Source organism: Salmo salar, chromosome 16 (assembly GCF_965601325.2).
Source record: "Salmo salar chromosome 16, fSalSal1, whole genome shotgun sequence".
In the NCBI taxonomy this organism is placed as follows: domain Eukaryota; kingdom Metazoa; phylum Chordata; class Actinopteri; order Salmoniformes; family Salmonidae; genus Salmo; species Salmo salar.
In genome coordinates this window covers 40580444-40597793 of record NC_138306.1, presented here as the reverse complement: position 1 = coordinate 40597793, position 17350 = coordinate 40580444, and the positions used below count along the sequence as shown (strand labels likewise).

At 45.8% G+C, this 17350-nt stretch overlaps 1 protein-coding gene across 1 annotated transcript in view; it reads right to left on the bottom strand.

Moving 5' to 3' along the window:
- The window catches only part of ncanb (neurocan b), a 254548-nt gene that overhangs the window by 145023 nt on the left and 92175 nt on the right, over window positions 1-17350 (bottom strand). The window contains exons 3-5 of the mRNA XM_045697231.2: window positions 8560-8783; window positions 6002-6170; window positions 1909-2083 (exon numbers count right to left, since the gene is read on the bottom strand). Of these exons, the coding sequence (XP_045553187.2) occupies window positions 1909-2083; window positions 6002-6170; window positions 8560-8783 (568 nt within the window). The remainder of the gene's footprint in view (window positions 1-1908; window positions 2084-6001; window positions 6171-8559; window positions 8784-17350) is intronic.

Here is a 17350-nt window from a genome sequence, read left to right as displayed (position 1 = left end):
GCTGATGGCGAAACTCGAGTCATACTGCATTATTTTACTGCATACTTCATTACTCCTATGACCAGAGAAAGTTAAATATTCCTTGATAAAAAAAAATCCCAAGCCACTAATAATAACAACGCAAGCCTATCAATACACTTTCCTACTCATTCATTGCAGCTGCAGTGCTGGTTGTAGCACAAGTGCGAGTGGAAGTAGGGAGAACGTGCATTTTATGGCTTCTAAAAGTGTTAAATTGAAAGTGTTGACAGTGCTGAGTTAAAACTTAATCATGAACTCACTCATAAAAACCACAGCTCTTTGCTGTATTCGTTGACAGTCTCTCTAGTCATGTTTTTAAAGTGTTGAAATCTCACAGTATCAACTTTGTTGTAGCTTTCTTTTACGTCTGCTATGTTACTGCAGACACAGTCATCTGAGCCATCCGATTGGCCAGTGGTAGGCCTATAGAGCACTTGATTTGCTTCCCCAGGGCCCGCCAGGAAGGCAGTTTGTACATTCAGACATCTGAAATGGTTCAAAATGGGAACACGTCGCCCACCCGGTGAGCAGGGCAGCTGAATTGGGTGTACCTACCGCCAACAGCGTGAGGTGAATAAATGAAAAAATAGGAACACAGGGCTTATCGTTGGAATGCCTTGGAGCTCGACCAGTCGATCGCGATCAATCGGTTGGTGACCACTGCTTTAAGGTACATTGATTCAAACAGCATTGAGGGTGCAGGCTAAATGCTGATTAAGAGATTATGTATACAGGCATACAGGGGTTTATGGAGGGCAACAGGAAGGAAGGCTTCTTACACTCAGTAGCTACAATCCTGCATGTGCTTGGATAGCAACCGTTGTCGTCAGACAATGTTATAGCTAAATCCCCCATCTCAGCCTTCCATCCTGATCGCTGATGTCTATATTTTTACATTATTAATTGCACATTTGCCTCGTCACTGATGTGAAGCCAAGTAGCTCCGGAGATGGACCAATTATATGTGTCCCAGGTGGGGAGGAGGGGGAAAGGATAGGATGCCGTTGTCAGGGAAAATCTGTAGAGGAGAAATATGCAAGCTGCTTCTTCAGTGCAATTATTGGGCAGACGTTTGAGATAAAGACGTGTAAAGAATTTCCACACGGACTCTGAATCCCCCCCCCCCCCCCACACACACACATACACACACACACACACACACACACACACACACACACACACACACACACACACACACACACACACACACACACACACACACACACACACACACACACACACACACACACACACACACACACACACACACACACACACACACACACACTGACTATCAACAGACATAAGGGGAGGTGGCAAGCTGAAACACAAACATCAACATGAAAGTTAGTTGAGGGATAGTTGTGGCTAAAATGGCGGAGAGTAATGAGGAATGACAGAGCTAGCCTCAGATGTAAACAAGCAATTCAATCCTTCAGGAGTTTATGAGAGGACCATTGGGGTCAAAACAGTTTGCATACTGTATTTTCTGTCAGTAATTTAATTCCCTGGTTCCTTATTTGGGCCACAGAGGCCACAGAGAATTGTCAACATAGAAGTTATCTAATTGCCTATCAAAGCCCTGTCATTTTTCATTAGGCTGAAGTAAACTTATACTTTGCCACTTCATAAAGATTCGTATTCGTCAGATATTGCTTTACATTGCCGCAGCAGATAAGTATCGTAAGTAAACAATTTATACATAGCAATTTATACAGCCCTATTATACAAAACTATAAGGACAGGCCATCATTGTAAATAAGAATGTGTTCTTATTTGACTCGCCTGGATAAATAAAGGTAAAATAAAAACATTAAATAAGATAGTCGCCATGCTGTGATGTGTTTTGCTTGAGTCGTGCGTCATGCCCGGTTGTCTTGTCCTTACCTCACGCTCTGGTCAGACAGCCAGCCGGCGTCACAGTTGTCATACCCGTCAGCAAAGGTGGCCTGGAGCTGAGCAGGCGTGGCGATGACAGCTGAGTTCTCCAGACACACCTGCTGGGCATCAGGGAAGGACAGGGCGTAGCGGTCATGAGGTGCACGGTAGTGGAACACCACACCTGGAGAGGACACAGAGGTAAAAAAACGTACGGCGACACCAGGGCAATATGGAGATATTGTATGCAGGCACGCACGCCCATACACACATATACGCCCACACACACATACATGCCCATACACACATATACGCCCACACACACATACACGCACATTCCCAGATACACACCCATACACACATACACGCCCATACACACACGCCCATACACACATACACGCACATTCACAGATACACGCCCATACACACATACACGCCCATACACACATATACGCCCACACACACATACACGCCCATACACACATATACGCCCACACACACATACACGCCCATACACACATATACGCCCACACACACATACACGCCCATACACACATACACGCCCATACACACATACACGCCCACACACACATACACGCCCACACACACATACACGCCCATACACACATACACGCCCATACACACATACACGCCCATACACACATACACGCCCATACACACACACACGCCCATACACACATACACGCCCATACACACATACACGCCCATACACACATACACGCCCATACACACACACGCCCATACACACATACACGCCCATACACACATACAACCACTTGCATTCTCACACCCAAACATGAGCACGCACAGACACTCTGCTCAAACCCTACATTATCATGTACTTCAAACGTTGTATCTGTAAATGCATGGCAAGTCAAAAAAACATATAAAAACGACCTCAGAGATTGAAGTTAATTAGCATCAGACAGGTTTATCTTTATGGGAGAGATCTTGTCCTTGGATACAGTGAATGACAAACAGCAAAAATCTTTGCTTTACTACTTTACTACTTTAGCATACAGTTCACATCAGTCCACATCAGTACTATCTTGCTTTCATAGTCATAAAATAAAACAGTGAAATAAAACAGTTATTAGAGAGAGATTGAAAGAGAGAGAGAGAAGAGAGATAAAGGAAACAAAGGAACGCGAAATGACTCCCATGCGCTCATTCCCTGACCTGTGAATGACCAGGATTCCTCTCCACTGTGCAGAGAAATGGGAAAGGAATTGCTTTTGAAGTGTCCATCTCATTCCCCCACCAGGCTAGCATCACTGACCTCCACTACATGTCGGCCTGAAATTCACACATTCAATCCCAGCAGAGCCCACTACATGAAAGCCTGTGGACAGGGAGGCAGAGGGAGGCTGGGATATAGCTCCAAACATAGGCTCCTTTATCTTCTGCTGCTTTGTGCAATAGAATGACAGACTCCTCGGGGCGTGGACCAATTTGACCAATCATGCTGCAGGCTAGCCTCAGAAAATGAGCCAGGCATCCCTCAGTGGTACAGTCTACACATGCACTCACATACATGTACGTAGCACACAGGCACACACACACACACACAGATACACATACACACACAATAACACCAGGCACGTGCACAGATAGGGCTCAGCCAATGGCCAAGCACCTGCCCTTTTGCCCTCCTACGAGAAAGTGGATATTAATTTGTAATTGTATGAATTTAAGTCTCTTTTCATTTTAGGTGTAATTTTAAATGTAGCGAATTGCACATCAAACTAGCTAATTTCATAAGCGTTTGGATCTCACTAAATTCCCCTCCTCCGCCCTCCCACCCAAAGTGCGCACTCGCCCGACTTGATTGTGGCCACTGGCTGCGGGCGCAGGGCAGGAGACATGAATACTGGTAGGAGGCTACATTACAGTTGGATCTGTCGTATGTGTCTCTCACCGTTAGGGACAAAGAATGGGGCATTTCAACTGCATGTTAATAAGAGGCAGATGTCAGCAGGAAAACAAACTCAAATCAAGTAAAACATGTTTGTTTCGACAGCTAGCTAGAATATTTCAACTACATCATCATTTGCTCTGATCAGCTGATAGCCACTCTTTCCCCAATGTCAATCATCTTTTGTCATCTCTAGGCCTAGTAGTTATTGGCCCCGACTTGTATTAAAATGTATGATGAGTGAGTGTGTTGTTGCATATAAATGTTGACATTTTGTCTACAGGGCAGTTCCGAATTATGAAAGTCAATTGATTTTTTTTATTTTGAGTACAGTCTGTGCACGGCCGTAACACGCACACGCACGCACACACACACGCACGCACGCACGCACACACACTGTCCCCTCTACAGGCCTCCATCCTGTTTCCCTATACTGCTGCACTGTACACTCCAGCTCAACTTCAGGACTTTGTAGCAGGAGTGTTCTCTTTCATTTGGGCTTTCTCTATCCTCTCCCAGGCTCTTTGTTAGCGCTCCTTCTCCTCCGAGGCAAGCCAGACCAAACACAGAGAGGCTAGCTGCTAGCGTCTCTGGCGTTTGGGAGACGAATGGGTCACGTTGCCCAGAACTAGTACACGTACTCTATGTTTACCAAACCATAACACACAACAGGAAGAGAGACCACATACTGAGATAGACGTATATAGCTGTATGTAATTGAGTGATGCCCTTGTTGTATCATGTATACTGTATATAACACTAATACAGTCCTATCTGTGCAGAGAATCTAGTAGACCTATATAGCAGATATCATCACCAGTGTGTAAATATGTCTATTTGTGGCTCAGCACTTAAGCCGACCTGACATATCTCATGACTGTGGCTGACAGAGAGGATCAATGCCTGAGCTCTAATTGGTGAGACAGACAATTGACCATTCAATATGGGACGATAGCACAGGTGGAAAACCTCATCTAGGCTTAGACGACACACAATCAGCGCAGCCCTGAATGAATATGATATTGATATGGCCGGCCCAGTATCAATACATTGTCCATTAATATATTAAGCACTTGGAGGAGTTAGTATTGGGACTGGTGCGTTCTGCAATGTAGCGTGACTTGCACTAAATGACTAAGCCCAGAGGATGACTCGGTTCGCTCCCAGAAGGACCAGCGGGTAATGGGTTTCTGTTTCAGAAGGGAGGGGTTTTTATGGCGTGTTAATTGATTGGCTGTGCGGAGGGACAGGGTCTCTTGAGCACCGAGCCAGAGGTCTCTATGGGACCAATAAAGTGCACTCATGGAGAGAGAAGAGAGAGAGAGAGGAGCTGTAGGTGGAAAAAAACAAAGCCCTTGATGTCATAATCATTGAGCGAGAAAGCCACTGTCACACACGCACAGGCATGCAGGCATGCACACAGATGCACAAGCTTATGGGCACAAACCCACAGTGGCTATATCAGGTAATAATATCTGTGCTATTTTCACTGGGAGCCCATGGATTCTGGGTACAGTATGTGGGTGAGTGAATGAGGCTACTGGGCTTAATGCGGACATGATGCTCAGCTCACGCTGGCAACATTGTGTAGATCTAGGTGAGCTAGAGCAGCACTGTAAAGCTAATGCTGAGAGCAGAGCGCCACTTCCCTCTACTCATTACTCTAATAGGCGATTATTAAAAACAGCAAGTGACCTGTAAAAATCTGATGATGTTTCTCAGCTCAGAGACTTTCATTTGGTAATTACTTTGATACTATTAGCTGATATGACATAATATGCCCAGGCCATTACAGTGCAGCAGTGGGTGGATTCAACATAAACTACAGCTCAGAGCCCTCAAAGTAACACTAGCTGAATAGCACACTTTATTTTCTCATTATGCTTATTTGCTTTCATGAGCGGCTGGGTCAACGATCCGTTACTCGGTCCAGTTGGCACACGTTGTCCCGTTCCCCAGACCAGACATTTCCACAAAGTTAACAAACCCACTGGCTTATATAATGACTCTATTAGCAATGCCAGGTAGAGGTACAGTCAGGGTTGTGTTCATTAGGCCACAAACACTTTAAAGCGGTAGTCCCTCCCTGGTTGGACACGTTTTCTTCCATTTGGTGCCTAATGAACAGAACCTGTGTGTAATAAGTGTAACAGGGGTCAGTATTACCTGTGACCTCCAGGGGAACGGTGTCCTGTTCATCGTTGATGCCCACCACCACCTCACAGCGGAACATGCCCGAGTCACTGGAGCGCAGGGCGCTGAGTGTCATGCTGGCGTTGAAACGGTTGTCCTGGTAACCGGGCAGGGTGACGCGCCCCTGGAACGCCTTCTTCACCTAAACCACGGAAAGACAGTACAGTTATGAACACAATTAAAACATAGTTAGGAAAGACAAATAAGACAGAAATGAAAAGAAAAAGGACATTCCACTCAATGGTTGCTGGTCCAATTATTACAGTTGGCAGCAGAAAAACAGTGAGAGGATTTTTATAATTTTTATAGAAAGAAGAAAGGATTGTGCAGTAAGTATAGTTACAAGTTAAGTTGAATATACGTATTAGATGGATGGCCAACAGACTCTCCATATAAAATTAGGGCTGGCATTGAATTTGTATAATTGTGTAACTGACGATTCTGGATGAAAGCGATCATGAAAATAATAATAACTGTCATAACTGTAAAAAAAATGAACAAAACATTGGACAAACCTTAAAGCAGCAAAGTAAAAGTAAGCCTGGTTACATCTAACAGCTGATATAAGGAGAGATGCTCTAGAACCAAACTGTTACAGACCTATACCCATCCTGCACTGCCTTTCCAAAGTCTTCCAAAGGCAAGTTAACAAACAGATCACTGACCATCTCGAATCCCACTGTGCCTTCTCCGCTGTGCAATCCGGTTTCCGAGCTGGTCACGGGTGCACCTTTGCCATGCTCAAGGTCCTAAATTATATCATAACTGCCACCGATAAAAGACAGTACTATGCAGCCGTCTTCATCGACCTGGCCAAGGCTTTCGACTCTGTCAATCACCGTATTTTTATCGGCAGACTCAACAGCCTTGGTTTCTCAAATGACTGTTCAGTGTGTCAAATCGGAGGGCCTGTTGTCCGGACCTCTGGCAGTCTCTATGGGAGTACCACAGGGTTCAATTCTCGGGCCGACACTTTTCTCTGTATATATCAATGATGTCGCCCTTGCTGCTGGTAATTCCCTGATCCACCTCTACGTATACATCTGGCCCTTTGGACACTGTGTTAACTAACCTCCAAACGAGCTTCAACGCCATACAACACTCCTTGCGTGGCCTCCAACTGCTCTTAAACGCTAGTAAAACTAAATGCATGCTCTTCAACCGATCAATGCCCGCACCCGCCGCCCGACTGGCATCACTACTCTGGTTGGTTCTGACTTAGAATATGTGTACAACTACAAATACCTAGGTGTCTGGTTAGAATATAAACTCTACTTCCAGACTCATATTAAGCATCTCCAATCCAAAATTAAATCTGGAATCGGCTTCCTACTTCGCAACAAAGCCTCCTTCACTCACGCTGCCAAACATACCCTCGTAAAACTGACTATCCTACCGATCCTCGACTTTGGTGATGTCATTTACAAATTAGCCTCCAACACTCTACTCAGCTAACTGGATGCAGTCTATCACAGTGCCATCCGTTTTGCCACCAAAGCCCCATATACCACCCACTACTGCAACCTGTATGCCCTTGTCGGCTGGCCCTCGCTACATATTCGTCGACACACCCACTGGCTCCAGGTCATCTATAAGTCTTTGCTAGGTAAAGCTCCGCCTTATCTCAGCTCACTGGTCACCATAACAACACCCACCCATAGCATGCACTCCAGCAGGTATATTTCACTGGTCATCCCCAAAGCCAACACCTCCTTTGGCCGCCTTCCAGTTCTCTGCTGCCAATGACTGGAACGAATTGCAAAAATCGCTGAAGTTGGAGACTTATTAACCCTTACTAACTTTAAGAATCAGCTATCTGAGCAGCTCACCGATCACTGCAGCTGTACACAGCCCATCTGTAAATAGCCCATCCAACTACCTACCTCATCCCCATATTGTTTTTATTTACTTTTTTTGCTCTTTTGCACACCAGTATTTCTACTTGCACATCATCATCTGCACATCTATCACTCGTGTTAATTTGCTAAATTGTAATTACTTCGCTACTTTGGCCTATTTATTGCCTTACCTCCTCACTCTATTTGCACACACTGTATATAGATTTTTCTATTGTTATTGACTGTACTTTTGTTTATCCCATGTGTAACTCTGTGTTGTTGTTTTTTGTCGCACTGCTTTGCTTTATCTTGGCCAGGTCGCAGTTGTAAATGAGAACTTGTTCTCAACTGGCCTACTTGGTTAAATAAAGGTGAAATAAAAAAAAACATTTAATAACGAGAGGAAGCGAAACTAGACAGTTTTTGAATAGACGAACAGCTGACTGAAGACAGGACGGCCGAACATTCAAAAAGATGGCACGTGTGGTTGAGTCAGTTTACAACATGATGAAACTTTGTTGCTCCTTGTTTCAGCAAGGTGATGTAGCAAACATGCTTAGGTTGCCTTGGCATTTGGCTGACAAATAACAGCCACCCAAAATTCCATGACTGTCACACCACTGAATTCCATTTCAAAATATATATCAAAACAATGTGACATTTTGTATTTCTTTCCACTTCCTCAATCTTTACCTTGACCACGTTGTCCTTGGCGATCAGGACAGACTGTTCCCTCTGCCGACCGTCGGCACCCCTCTGGCCCCACACCTTGGTCCACTTGATGCGGGGGGGCTCGTGGGTAGGGGTGGGGCGCAGGGTGAAGACACAGGGCAGCAGGACGCTGTTGGCCAGCTGCTCCCTCACCATCTGGTGCGTCACCTTCCTCATGTTCACCACTGGGTCTGACCACACAAGGCCTGGAGAGAGAGGAGGAGAAAGGGCGGATATAGAGGGAGAGAGGAAGAGGAAAGGGAGAAGAGAGGAGAGGAAGAGAGGAAGAGGAGATGGAGAGGAAGAGGGAGAGGAGAGGAAAGGAGTGGGAGAAGAGGAGAGGAAAGGAGAGGATGAGTAGAGGAATAGAGAGGAAGAGCAGAGGAAAGAAGTGGGAGAAGAGGAGAGGAAAGGAGAGGATGAGTAGAGGAATGGAGAGGAGGAGCAGAGGAGAGGATGAGTAGAGGAAATGAGAGGAGAGGAAGAGTAGAGGAAAGAAGTGGGAGAATATGAGAGGAAAGGAGAGGATGAGTAGAAGAATGGAGAGGAAGAGTAGAGGAAAGAAGTGGGAGAAGAGGTGAGGAAAGGAGAGGATAAGTAGAGGAATGGAGAGGAAGAGCAGAGCAGAGGAGAGGATGAGTAAAGGAAAGGAGAGGGAGAAGAGGAGAGTAAAGGAGAGGATGAGTAGATGAATGGAGAGGAAGAGCAGAGGAGAGGATGAGTAGAGGAATGGAGAGGAAGAGCAGAGGAGTTGATGAGTAGAGGAAAGGAGAGAAGAGGAGAGGAGTGGGAGAGGAGAGGGATAGGAAAGGAAGAGGATGACGATGAGGAGAGGAGAGGAGATGAGAGGGAAAGATACACAGTCAGAATATAGGTCTACAGAAGTATGACAATTGTTTCTATAAAGTGAAAGTGAAAGAGTGGAAATGGAGGCTAGGAGTATTACAGCATAATACAGTAGCTTTTCATCAACGTGTTATCAAGATCTAGATCAGCTGAATCAGGTATGTGTTAGTATTGGGCTGGAAGGGGATCACTGATATACAATACTGTTGCATGCTATTCTCTTTGGCATTGAGAGGGGTGGGGATTGATTCCTATGAATCGATTGGGAGATGTCATGGTTTCATCCTGTTGCTTGTTCAACAAGTCCCTCTATTCTTATGTGTTGAAACAAGAGGATGGCCCCATTCTTTCTGATTGGCTATTGGTCATTGATTTACTGTGCCTTCGGAAAGAATTCAGACCCCTTAACGTTTTGTTACATGGATTAAATAAATAAAAAATCTTCAACAATCTACACACAATACCCCATAATGACAAAGCGAAAACAGGTTTTTAGACATTTTTGCAAATGTATAAAAAAAACCAGAAATACCTTATTTACATTAGTATTCAGACCCTTTGCTATTAGTTACGAAATTTAGCTCCGGTGCATCCTGTTTCCATTGATCATCCTTGACATGTTCCTACAACTTGATTGGAGTCCACCTGTGGTAAATTCAATTGATTGGACATGATTTGGAAAGGCACACACCTGTCTATATAAGGTAGCACAGTTGACAGTGCATGTCAGCGCATAAACCAAGCCATGAGGTCAAAGGAATTGTCCATAGAACTCTGAGACAGGATTGTGTCGAGGCACAGATATGGGGAAGGGTACCAAAAAATGTCTGTAGCATTGAAGGTCCCCAAGAAAACAGTGGCCTCCATCTTTCTTAAATGGAAGAAGTTTGCAACCACCAAGACTCTTTCTAGAGCTGGCCGCCCGTCCAAACGGAGCAATCAGGGGAGAAAGGCCTGGGTCCGGAAGGTGACCAAGAACCTGATGGTTACTCTGACAGAGCTCTAGAGTCCGAAAGTGGAGATGGGAGAACTATGACAGCCTGCTTGGAGTTTGCCAAAAGGCACCTAAAGACTCTCAGATCATGAGAAACAAGATTCTCTGGTCTGATGAAGCCAAGATTGAACTCTTTGGCCTGAATGCCAAGCGTCACGTCTGGAGGAAACCTTGCACCATCCCTACGGTGAAGCATGATGGTGGCAGCATTATGCTGTGGGGATGTTTTTTAGCGGCAGGGGCTGGGAGACGCGTCAGGATTGATGCAAAGATGAACGGAGCAAAGTATAGAGAGATCCTTGATGAAAACCTGCTCCAGAGTAATCAGTACAGGACAATGACCCTAAGCACACAGTCAAGACAACGCAGGAGTGGCTTTGGCACAAGTATCTGAATGTCCTTGAGTGGGCCAGCCAGAGCCCGGACAAGAACACGATCGAACATCTCTGGAGAGACCTGATAATAGCTGTGCAGCGACGCTCCCCATCCAACCTGACAGCGCTTGAGAGGATCTGCAGAGAAGAATGGGAGAAACTCCCAGGAAACTCCCAGGAAAGGAGAGAAGAAGCTGTGCCAAGCTTGTAGCGCCATACCCAAGAAGACTTGATGCTGTAATCACTGCCAAAGGTTCTTCAACAAAGTACTGAGTAAAGGGTCTGAATACTTATGCAAATGTAATATATTTCAGTTTTTTTTATTTTGATAAATTAGCAAATATTTGTATATATTTGAACTGTTTTTGCTTTGTCATTATGAGGTATTGTGTGTAGATTGATGAGGGACAAAACTACTTAATACATCTTAGAATAAGGCTGTAATGTAACAAAATGTGCAAAAAGTCAAGGGGTCTGAATATTTTCCGAAGGCACTGTATCAGACAATTCCCCCCACACAAACAGAGCGAACGCTACAGTACCGATGGGGAGATAAACTTGTATTTTCAAAAGCCATCAATCAAACTCTGTATGAAATGAACAGTTTCATCTGAAAGCCCGTCTCCATGATTGATTTTTGGACCATTTTCATCATAACAAATGAGGGTTGTCATAAACATTCCACACACACTCTACAGTCACGTCTATGGACTGTATCTCTATCCGTTCATACAGTTCACCTTATATTATAAATGAGGTTTACATTGGAAGCTATAAAACCCAACTGTCTCTTTTCTATTCCCTCCCTCCCTCCCTCCACTCCACTCCTCTGCCATCCATCCCTTCATCCCTCCACTCCTCCTCCCTGCTCCTCTTGAGAGCATTCCTAGCCCAAACTCATTTGGTTATGTGGGAGAGTGTTGGGATGGAGGTATCGACAGAATCAGCTGCCAGCGCCTGGAAAGGCCACCAAGGAATACAGGATGGCACACACACTATCCCCCTAAAAAGCCTCCTTATTATACACACGTTCAATCAGTAACTCACTCGCTGTGAGACTTCTCTTAGAAAAGCATGAATTAATAAGAACATTGAGATCTGTCAGATAGGCTGTATAGTTTGAGCGGAACAAGGGGAGAAATACACTAACCCCTCTTATTTCTCTCTCGATTGCCCCGGTAGCAGGTGGGAAAGATAGACTGCTAGGTGACGTGCTGTTATGAATGAGAGAAGGAAGGAAGGAGAGAAAAGGGAAAAGGAGAGAGAGAACTGAAGGCAGCGGCTAATGGTAGGTAGTAGAGGAAATGAGGGGATTGATTTATTTTCATTAGTATCAGTTTCCTCAGCACCTGCATTGTTTCGACTCGCTTAGATTTCATGTAAAGTGCGGCGGAGTGGGTTGTGGCGTTGCCGCTGGTGGAGTGTCTCTTCTGGCTATCTCCACTGTAATTAACTAGCTGATTGGAAGAGCGATGCATCCCGAGATCATCACAGACATGCCATTGGGCTTTTCTCTCTCCCTTTCCTTCTCTTTCCTTTCTCGTTCTTCATTCGACCACCAGGCAGTCACCATCTCCACAGCCACAGATGGCCACTGAAGCTTTTTATTTTTGCCTCTGTTCATTTATTTATTCTTCTGACACAATCCATTTTTCTTTTGTTTTCCTTTTTGAAACCAGGCTTGATGTTTTCGCTTGGCTTCAGCTAGCAATTTCATTCCATTCAGTCTTTGTGACTACAATTCAATTTTGCCTTGGTTGCCTCATTTTCAATTCCCATTGAATTATACCCGATCCGGAATGGATGAAAGTGCTGTGTGTGTATTATTACACACACACACACATACACATGCATTTGTGGCAATATTTAATTTCCTGCCTGATAGTTTAATGTGCCAGAGCACACAGATAGCAGATGAGACGTGAATAGCTGTCAGTGTTGGTTTACATGCTGTACCCCTGGCTTCCTAAGAGGCTGAGGGCCAGTTGGCGAACAGCTAAACATCAACACACACAGGGCTCCTCCACATCTGTCTGTGTGTGACATGCTCAACACCTCGAGATGCACATGGTGCTGTTTGACTTCCTCACCTAGCTGATCTATTCGAAACCATGTCGCTGGCGCTGCATTCGACGGCATGAAAGGTGAGTCATGTTTTAAAAAGGCCCTTTTCTCTCAGCACACTCAAGTGATGCTCCACCTGCCTAAAGAGCTGTGACCTGTGAAGAAAACATGTCCGCCTCTTTTCAAAGAGTGGAATGTAATGGGGCTAGGAAATACCAACACGAGCTCAAAATGGAAACAGAACTTATTGTGAAGTACAACTTTTATGCTGCCCACCTTTGTGTGGCTGTGTGCTGCAGAAGTGGCTTTAAACCATATCTATTATGAGACAGATCTGATTACCGGTATGTTACGAAGTCAACAAGGTTACTAGAAATTTCCGGCAAATTTCTGCGCCACTGAAGGCAATTGACCTCATCAGTAGTGTCATTAGGGGCATCCTCTATTCCTGAGACAGAATGTTCAGGTAGGTACAGTTTCCCTGAGACCGTCCTCTGAGTACAGAAGGTAATGTGTTTCAGTCTTTCAGGGGAAATGTTGTCACTTCTGAACTTGGTTCACATGATAGCTGCAGACCAATTTCCTCTTTCCTCAGAGGGGAGAAACGCAGTAAGAAGATGAAGAGGACCATTTGATGCTGGCACTCTGCTCAGAACATGATGGTGAGGATGGCGAAGGGAGAAGCAACGGTGTGATTTATAGAAGGGAAATGGTTTAATGTGATTGAAAATCACACGTATGTATGCGCACCCACACACACACACACACATTTTTCTCCCTACATAAAGTGTCTCTACTCTGGCAGCATAAGAGGCAGAGACGGGAGAATGCTGGTTCTCTTAGGCTCAGTGGAGTGAGTCAGCAGGCCTGACGACACAGACACACACACACACACACACACACACACACACACACACACACACACACACACACACACACACACACACACACACACACACACACACACCGTTGTTCAGAGGAGGCCTCTAGACATCACACTTTTCCCCTTCCTTTCCTCTACCTCCCAAGGTGATGTGGCACTCATAAGTATGTTTACCACGCAAACACACACACACACAACCACACACACAGATAGTCCTTGGGGACTATCTCGCTACAATTTCTGGGCCACCTTGCCTGGAGCTGGGTAGAATTTAATATAGCCAAATGTATGCTTAAATTGAGAAGCACCGATAATGCTTCAACTGTATAATCATGAAGCATGGCAGAATTTGCCAAATCCCATTCCACTTTCCCCATGGCCAAAAGCCAGTTTGGTTATCCACACATTACCATTGTGTTAGCCGTGTTCCCACAGCACCTAAACAAATTAGCAGTGAATTAAGCCAAGCTGAAAGGAATATTCACAATATTTCCCCTCTCCTAAGTCTCCTTCTGTCAACTTTGTTTGTAAAAATGTGTTTATTTGTCTCTCCTCTTCCCTTTACCAGATTGTATTTTCTTTTCTACCTCGACCTCAACAATTTGCGACACGAAATCAAAAGAAATCAATTGCACATACCCTCTTAAAAATCCAAATGACTGTTTAAAGCAGAGGCCCAGGATTAAAAAAAACTCTGTTCCCACATGGTTAAATAATGAATCTAACCAACATGGCCCCATTGCAGTAGATATCAAATCTGCATTTAGATGGAAATGTTATTACACGCACAACCCCCTTGAGACTGCCCTTTGTTTGGAAATCCGCCTATTTTTCATCTGTCTTTTTCCTCTGAATGAGGCCCAATCAGACTGCCTAACCTGCGGAGGAGATGAGCAAGGGAAGAGGGGAGGAGAGAGGTAAAGATGGATTGAGTGGAGAGAAAGCAAGTATGAACGAGAACCCGATGCAGACAGGGAGAGAGAGAGACAGTAATGCCAAAAGTGTCTTTCACTCTGCTTCTGCTTAATCACAGAAGAGGACTTTCTGATCTATACAATTGACAACTTTGTCATCTCATTTTAAGCAGTGGGAAATTATTAACTACAGGTAGAAGTCTTTATCTGCCTCGAGCAGCAACGAGCAGAAGACAGAGAGAGGCTGTTAATGTGTTCTTCCACAGTCGTAAGAACACAATGGGCGACATCTATTTTTCTCTCCCTCTCCGCCCAGTCTTACTTACAATGGGCTTTTCAATGATAAAGGCTCCATTGTTTTCTATTAGCCCATCCGCCCTGCTCTGAGATGATCAAGCGTGTCCTCTCCTGTCATTGGCTTTGACTAGCAACGTGCCAGGTGTTTGTTTTGTCATAAATCAAGACACATCTTTTGTCTGAGTTCTCTCTCTCTCTCTCTCTCTCTCTCTCTCTCTCTCTCTCTCTCTCTCGCTCTCTCTCTCTCTCTCTCTCTCTCTCTCGCTCTCGCTCTCGCTCTCTCTCTCGCTCTCTCTCTCGCTCTCTCTCTCAGGTGATCTCTTTGTCAGGTGTCAAGATCACAGAAGTGTTTTGCTGAAGAGCAGTTTGTCAGGATGAAAGCGATGCTATAGTTATACCAGGGGTAACTGGAGGGCCATGTTGGAGAGTGGATTTGAAGGGCCATGTTGGAGGGTGGGTTTGAAGGGCCATGTTGGAGAGTGGATTTGAAGGGCTATGTTGGAGGGTGGGTTTGAAGGGCCATGTTGGAGAGCGGGTTTGAAGGGCCATGTTGGAGAGTGGATTTGAAGGGCCATGTTGGAGGTGGGTTGAAGGGCATGTTGGAGAGTGGGTTTGAAGGGCCATGTTGGAGAGTGGATTTGAAGGGCCATGTTGGAGAGTGGATTTGAAGGGCCACGTTGGAGAGTGGATTTGAAGGGCCATGTTGGAGAGTGGATTTGAAAGGCCGTGTTGGAGAGTGGATTTGAAGGGCTGTGTTGGAGAGTGGATTTGAAGGGCCACGTTGGAGAGTGGATTTGAAGGGCCATGTTGGAGAGTGGATTTGAAGGGCCATGTTGGAGGGTGGGTTTGAAGGGCCATGTTGGAGAGTGGATTTGAAGGGCCATGTTGGAGAGTGGATTTCAAGGGCCATGTTGGAGAGTGGATTTGAAGGGCCATGTTGGAGGGTGGATTTGAAGGGCCATGTTGGAGGGTGGGTTTGAAGGGCCATGTTGGAGAGTGGATTTGAAGGGCCATGTTGGAGGGTGGATTTGAAGGGCCATGTTGGAGAGTGGATTTGAAGGGCCATGTTGGAGAGTGGATTTGAAGGGCCATGTTGGAGAGTGGGTTTGAAGGGCCATGTTGGAGAGTGGGATTGAAGGGCCATGTTGGAGAGTGGATTTGAAGGGCCATGTTGGAGAGTGGGTTTAAAGGGCCATGTTGGAGGGTGGGTTTGAAGGGCCATGTTGGAGAGTGGGTTTGAAGGGCTATGTTGGAGAGTGGATTTGAAGGGCCATGTTGGAGAGTGGGTTTGAAGGGCTATGTTGGAGAGTGGGTTTGAAGAGCCATGCTGGAGGGTGGGTTTGAAGGGCCATGTTGGAGGGTGGATTTGAAGGGCCATGTTGGAGGGTGGGTTTGAAGGGCCATGTTGGAGAGTGGATTTGAAGGGCCATGTTGGAGGGTGGATTTGAAGGGCCATGTTGGAGAGTGGATTTGAAGGGCCATGTTGGAGAGTGGATTTGAAGGGCCATGTTGGAGAGTGGGTTTGAAGGGCCATGTTGGAGAGTGGGATTGAAGGGCCATGTTGGAGAGTGGATTTGAAGGGCCATGTTGGAGAGTGGGTTTAAAGGGCCATGTTGGAGGTTGGGTTTGAAGGGCCATGTTGGAGAGTGGGTTTGAAGGGCTATATTGGAGAGTGGATTTGAAGGGCCATGTTGGAGAGTGGGTTTGAAGGGCTATGTTGGAGAGTGGGTTTGAAGAGCCATGCTGGAGGGTGGGTTTGAAGGGCCATGTTGGAGGGTGGGTTTGAAGGGCCATGTTGGAGGGTGGGTTTGAAGGGCCATGTTGGAGAGTGGGTTTGAAGGGCCATGTTGGAGAGTGGATTTGAAGGGCCATGTTGGAGAGTGGGTTTGAAGGGCCATGTTGGAGAGTGGATTTGAAGGGCCATGTTGGAGGGTGGGTTTGAAGGGCCATGTTGGAGAGTGGATTTGAAGGGCCATGTTGGAGAGTGGATTTGAAGGGCCATGTTGGAGAGTGGGTTTGAAGGGCCATGTTGGAGAGTGGGATTGAAGGGCCATGTTGGAGAGTGGATTTGAAGGGCCATGTTGGAGGGTGGGTTTGAAGGGCCATGTTGGAGAGTGGGTTTGAAGGGCCATGTTGGAGAGTGGGATTGAAGGGCCATGTTGGAGAGTGGATTTGAAGGGCCATGTTGGAGGGTGGGTTTGAAGGGCCATGTTGGAGAGCGGGTTTGAAGGGCTATGTTGGAGAGTGGATTTGAAGGGCCATGTTGGAGAGTGGATTTGAAGGGCCATGTTGGAGAGTGGGTTTGAAGGGCTATGTTGGAGAGTGGGTTTGAAGGGCCATGTTGGAGGGTGGGTTTGAAGGGCCATGTTGGAGGGTGGGTTTGAAGGGCCATGTTGGTGGG